At 45.0% G+C, this 6,818-nt stretch overlaps 1 protein-coding gene across 1 annotated transcript in view; it reads right to left on the bottom strand.

Moving 5' to 3' along the window:
* The window catches only part of PEBP4 (phosphatidylethanolamine binding protein 4), a 164,712-nt gene that overhangs the window by 43,589 nt on the left and 114,305 nt on the right, over window positions 1-6,818 (bottom strand). Inside the window, 1 exon segment of the mRNA XM_055086931.1 lies at window positions 5,799-5,897. Coding sequence (XP_054942906.1) covers window positions 5,799-5,897 — 99 coding nt within the window.

The raw sequence follows: 6,818 nt of genomic DNA, 5'->3' as shown, positions 1-6,818 counted from the left end.
AACCACTGCGCCACCAGGGAAGCCCTTCTCTTTCCTTTTTAAGAAAAGAAATTAGAAAGAATAGAAGAAAAGAGAGAGTGTAGGTACCTAAAAATGTTACTTTGTAGGAGAAATCTGATGGTACTCTTTTTAAAAAAAATTTGAAAAAAATTTATTGAAATATAGTTGATTTACAATGTAGTGTTAGTTTCAGGTGTACAGCAAAGTGACTCAGTTATACATATATACCTATATAAATATATATATTCATTTTTTACATTCTCTTCCACTATAGGTTACTGCAAGATATTGAGTATAGTTCCCTGTGCTATACAGTAGGTCCTTGTTGGTTATCTACTTTACATGTAGTAGTGCGTATATGTTAATCCCAAACTCCTAATTTATCCCCCACTGCCCCGTTTGGTAACCATAAATTTGTTTTCTATGTCAAAAAAAAAAAGACTGTTTATTTATTTATTCTTCTTCTGTTTATTCTTGCTTCGGAGCATACAGAAAATCGGATTATATAATTATATATATATATTTAAATTTTTATTGGATCTGCTGCTCGATTGATTAGGAGCGAGGATAAATTTGCCCCTTTATATAGTGCTTTTCTCTAGGGAGGCTTCTCCTTGTTGCATATGTAATTTCCCTTTTCCCGTCTCAATCCTGAAGAGCAAGGATTTGTGTCAGTTTTACAGACAAGAAGCCACAATTTCAGAGAGGTCAAGTAACTTGCCTAAGATCTCTCAGCAGTGGGACCAATAATTCCAACACAAGAGTCCTGACACATGCTAATCACCTAGCTGGAAAGCAAAGGGCTATGATCCCAGCTCTGTTTATTGGGTTACCCATTTATCTTATTCACCGAACATACTAAGAGGTCCTTTAAAAAAACACCTCTCATTATGGAAAAATCCAATGCTATAGAAAAGTAGACAGAATAATGAGCCCTTAAGGTCCTTTTAATTCAGCCCAGAATTGCTTGCACTTACAGCTGCCAAAGGTTGAGGGCACTGAATGAAAGGGAAACATGAACTTGCCATTTCCTTTTCTTTCTTAAAACAAAAAAGATATTCAGGACAAATTTTAGAATCATTGACAGTTTCTAGGAAGATTTTCTTTTTTGGAAGAAAAAAGGTACCCTTGTCTCCTTAATTGTTCTTGGTGTTCTTTGTCACCAATCATGATAGTCTTTGTGGAAAGTATTAATATATAATCTTCCTGTGTTCAATATTCCCATTAACAATAAAAAACGTAATGAAAATATCTGCACGAAAAGCCCTGAGCACTAACTTCAGAGACAAATAGAAGATGAACCACCAATAAGCATTTCTTCTGAAATGAATGATGCAAATTAACTGATATCTTAATTAGGCTTTAGCACGAAGATTATTAATTAGATTGAATTAGAACTGAAAGCATCTTAAAGGAAAAGCTGGGGATGTGGCACTGGGGGGAAGGAAAGATGTTATGTGTCAATGTTCTGTTCGAAATCTTTTTCGCTCAATGAGAGATTTTCAAAGAGGGGACCCAGAAAGACAGCACGCTTTATTTATCAGTCCCTGCCTGCCCTGGTCTGGCCAGGTTTGGGGACTAAAGTCTAGTCTTCTCCTTGAGTGAATGAGAACCCATAGGTATAGGGAGTTCCGGCCCCAGCCAGCTCCTGGTGCCCTCATAACCCTACCCGCATGCTGCAGCCTCCTTCCTCTTCCCTCCTAGAGCAGAAGCCCTCAGAGGGCAGGGAGTCCCCCTATTTTGTTTGTGTTTGTAACCCCAGTGCTAGTGCAGGGTCTGACTTTGAGCAATCATGATAACATCACAGAAGACAGTTACATTGAACTTCCTATGTGTTCTGGGTCCTGTTCTAAATACTTTACTTAAGAAAACTCGTTTAAGCGTCAATAACAACAGTGTGAGGCAGGGACTATTGGGATTCCCACTTTACAAGCAAGCAAATTGAGACACAGGTTGAGCAACTCCCCTCCGCCGACCCCCACCCAACCCAAATCACAAAGCTAATACTGGTGGATTCAGATTCGAACCACAAGTCTGGGTCCAGATTCCTCACCCTGAAACACTATGCCATAACAAATAATGGTCAATCCACACTTGTTGAATGACATGAACAAAGGTGCCATGTATGCCTCGTCCCTCCTGATGGACTTCTCTCTAGTTCCTAGTTTTTATTTAAGGACTAGAGCTTTACCCTACTCTGTCCTAGACCCCACCAGTCTCTCACTGGGGGCTGCAAATGTTTCACATATTCCTCAGGACTGGTTTATATTCTGTTTCAACCTGGACAGGCAGTCCACAAATTGTCCCTACTGAGGGGCTCCCATGGCCATGGGGCAGCCCACCATCCAATTAGGCCTGAGTCCCTAATAACATGGCCAGCCTAGGTTCCACCAAGTTTGCCTCTGTGGCCATTGTGCATCACAGGGCCACTGTCATTCTGTATCTGCAGTGACTGCATGGCATGCCTTATTGCTGAGGCCGCTTGCTGCTGAGGGTTATGATAATATGTAGGGTTTGCTTTTATGGGGGGGGTCCAAGATATTTATCAAGTGTATTTTATTTACCAAGACAGCATTACCTGGGGAGGGTCCCTGGAAGCATCAACTCGTAAAAGGTAACCAGGAAGAGAGCACTGGGATGACAGAGGCTCTGTTTCTGATTACGCTTACCATTTTACAGAAAGGGCACCATGACATGCCCCTTGCCACAGTGGAGTTGATGAACGAGATGTGGTGTGAAGCACAACCACATGGGATGGTGGTTTGGAGTTCGGTCGCCTGGATTGAAGACCCACCTCTACAACCCCCTAGCTGAGAGACTGCATCATTCCATCTCACCAGGCTTTGTTTCCCCATCTGTAAAATGGGGATAATGCCTGGTTCACAAAGTGATTGCAAGGATTAAAAGGAAATTGTGTAAATTGCTTCACAGATAGGTGATATTAACAACAACCCAGGCATTCTGAATCTGCCATCTTCCTTCCAGCTGCTAAACCCCTCCTGGATGCCTGTTGAATGCCGATGCCCTGTTCTCTCCGGACAGACCCAAGTGGTGCCCAGGAATATGCATTTTAACAAGCTCGCCAGCAGATACGAACGTGCTCTAATGTTGGCGACTGACAGCTATCACCAACACACAGGAAGTGCTTCTGGGTCTGGTCAGAGCCCTCTCTTCCTTTGGCCGTGGTCCACAGCCTGAGACCTACACTGGCCTGGTTTTTCTACTGGCTGTGCAGCTGGCAGAATGCGGGGGCCGGCAGGCAGGCCGAGTGGACATAGCTGGGGAGAGCTGCTGCTTCCTGCTGGACCCTTGCATCAGGGCAAGTGGGTGAAAACGCGGCGGAAACCCAAGCTTCCTCCGGCCTGAGCGGGAAAGCTGAGGGCCGCACCCGGGCAGGTGGCCCTGGTAAGCTCTGTGGCTTAGTGGTCTCGCCGGCCAGCTGCCACCTGCCACCTGCTCTGCTTCTAAGCTGGGCTGCTGGGGCTAAACCCATTCTGGCACCACAAGGTTTGTGCGAGAGAACTGTCCTGTCCTGTATTGGGGGAGGGGAGCGGGCGGGGGAGACTTCAGGCTTGGAAGAGAGGAAGCCTCATGGCTCCAAGGCCCCTTCTACTCTGAAATGATTCCATCCACATTCCATTTCATTCCAGCTTCTGAAATTGGGACTCAGAATTGCCCAGTAGAACCTTCTTACAGGCAGCCCTGTGCATGGGGGCAGACTGTAAATATGATGTCCAGAGCAGTATTCTTTTCTTGAGAGTTTCACCCCCTTGTGGCCACCTTGCGCCTGTGCTCTAATTTGGGGCAGGATCCAGTATCTTTCCCTTTTGTGCTCTCAGCTCCCCTCCCTCCACTAAGTCAGGTCTCTCCCCCAGCTCTTCCCTTTCGCATGTTTATGGTGTTTCCAAGGCTCTCCATGAGGCCGAGAGGGGCGCTTGGCCAGGGAAGGGTGATGGAGCAATGACCCTACTTTCCCTCAACAGCCCGGCTCGGCCTCTGTCCCAGAAGCTGCTGCCGCAAGTCTCCCTGGAGGGAGGGAGCCCCTTCTTAGGCCGTAGCCAGGGCTGTCCCTGAAAACGGGCTGTTCCCCTGAGCATCCTGTGAAGGGCCTGTGGTCATTGGGAGGGGGTTGGTTGCCAGGGTAACCCCCCCCACACCACCACGTCCCCACTCCAGTGGTTGTGAGAGCCCAGCCTTGCCAGGAGAGTCAATAGCTAGTTCAGACCAGTAACCCTTCTTCTGCCCCATAGCTCTAGAAGGAAAAACACAAAGTCCTTATAGTTGTGGTATGTACTGTGTTTTACAGAGTGCTCTTAGGACACTCTAACTGGATGATCACGACAACCACATAGCAGAGGTAACACGGTTCCCACATTACAGATAAAGACAAAATGCCAAGAGGGACTCCAAGACATGATGGAGATCATTGAGGTGGGAACCAGCCCAGCCTGGATCCAAACTTAAGTCTTTCTAGGTCTGGGTTCCCACTGTCTTACAGGGTTGGTGCCTTTGCACATGTGATGCAAAGGCCATCGGCAGACTTTCTAGGCACAAGATGCATGGATGCCTGAGGCTAGTGTGGATTTTCCCAGAGTGCACTGCCACATGCTTGTGAACAAAAGATTCAACAGTCAAGTGAGATTGGAAAATAAATGCATGTTATATAATGCATACGAGGATATTAAAAGCTCTAAAAGGCCCTTCGGTGAGGAATGGGATTAATACATTTTAACCCAGAGTCTCCGAAACTTGCCTGGCAATGGAGCCTTTTTGTTTTTTCACCTAATGCCCATTAACAAGCCACCAGATTTGCATCCCTCAGACCTACTCTAGAAAGGCTGAGCCGGGCTCCTTCGTCATTATGGTTGACGACAAAAGGACAAAAATGACGGGAGGCCACTTGTTTCTGTACAAAGAAAAAGAGGTCGCCATGCCTCCTCCATGCCCCTCGTCCCACATTCCAAAAAATTGCAGAGGAAGGAACACTCCCAAACTCATTCTATGAGACCACCATCACCCTGATACCAAAACCAGACAAAGATACTACAAAAAAAGAAAATTACAGACCAATATCACTGATGAATATAGATGCAAAAATCCTCAACAAAATACTAGCAAACAGAATCCAACAACACATTAAAAGGATCATACACCATGATCAAGTGGGATTTATCCCAGGGATGCAAGGATTCTTCAATATACACAAATCAATCAATGTGATACACCATATTAACAAACTGAAGATGAGACCACCATCACCCTGATACCAAAACCAGACAAAGATACTACAAAAAAAGAAAATTATAGTCCAATATCACTGATGGATATACATGCAAAAATCCAGGAGATGCTGCAAGAGTCCCCTCCCACCTGGACTACACAGAATCACCTGGTTCCCCCAAAATCCAGGCCCCTGGCAGTGGTGTGCTGGAGCCAATTGTTACATTTTCAGAAAATTTGTGATTCAGTCATTAAATTGTTAACTTGAAATTGGCCACGGTGGGGGTCTTTCTTTACATTACAGAAATCAGCAAACACCACAAATGGGGGCTTTCTCCCCGCTTATCCTGAGATAAGGATATCCTGATCCTGTGTATCACTGATCCTGGGTCATTTTCTGAAATCATTAGAAAACATGGGCGAGGCTGTGACAGCTGGGTGCTGGGGGCAACCTGACACGGAAGTCCTTGATCGTCAGAGTCCCCAACCCTCCTGAATGAGAGCTGAGAACTGTGCAGAATGATAATCCTCCAGCCCCAATCTCCAGTGAATCAGAAAGTGCCTTCTGGCCTGCTTACCTGGATATCTGTCACCAGCCAATGTCTCCAGAATCAAGCTATGGGAGAAGACCTGCTGGGGGCATCTGGATCCACCATCACCAGGATGTAGGTTGCACCCTGTAACACATTCAATAGAAAGAAGTGTAGCATCGTGGCTAGAATTTGGAAAGGAAATCTACAAGGTGCAGACTCTCCTTTTACCTCAATTCCAGCCGAGAGTGGCTGACCAACACCTAAAGCTTCCTACTCAGTTCATCCCTGTTCTCATGACATTCCTCTTGTGTCACAGGCTTATTCTCAGAGAAATGAAGTCTATTAAGTAGGCAGCTTAATAGCTTGGCTTTCCCTTTATAAAGAAGAATAAATCAAACAAGCATATTAACTCGGCACCTAGAAGTCCGTAACATCATGCCAGGAGCTGTGGAGGAAACAAAGAAACCTAAAACAGGGCTTCCGCTCTCAGGAAGCTCACAGTGTAGTTGGAGCGACTTGTCCATTAACTCAGCAAATACAGGAGAGCTTACTCTGTGTCAGGAACTGTACCGATTGCAAGGAATGCTCAGATTCATTCATCTCTTCAATAAGCATTTACTGAACACCTATTATGTGCCAGAAACTGTTCTAGGTACTGGGAATCCAACAGAGAACAAGCAGGTGTGACCCATACTTTCAGGAAGATTTTACTCTAGGTAAGAGATACAGATTAAAAAGAAAGAAAAAAAAAAGAGCAGAAGCAAGAAGAACCACAATCCTGCAGCCTGTGGAACAAAAACCACATTCACAGAAAGATAGACAAGATGAAAAGGCAGAGGGCTATGTACCAGATGAAGGAACATGATAAAACACCAGAAAAACAACTAAATGAAGTGGAGATAGGCAACCTTCCAGAAAAGAATTCAGAATAATGATAGTGAAGATGATCCAGGACCTTGGAAAAAGAATGGAGGCAAAGATCGAAAAGATGCAAGAAATGTTTAACAAAGACCTAGAAGAATTAAAGAACAAACAAACAGAGATGAACAATACAATAACTGAAAT

Source organism: Physeter macrocephalus, chromosome 9 (genome assembly GCF_002837175.3).
Source record: "Physeter macrocephalus isolate SW-GA chromosome 9, ASM283717v5, whole genome shotgun sequence".
In the NCBI taxonomy this organism is placed as follows: Eukaryota; Metazoa; Chordata; class Mammalia; order Artiodactyla; family Physeteridae; genus Physeter; species Physeter macrocephalus.
Note: the sequence above shows the minus strand (reverse complement) of the source record. Positions and strands in the feature narration are given on the sequence as shown.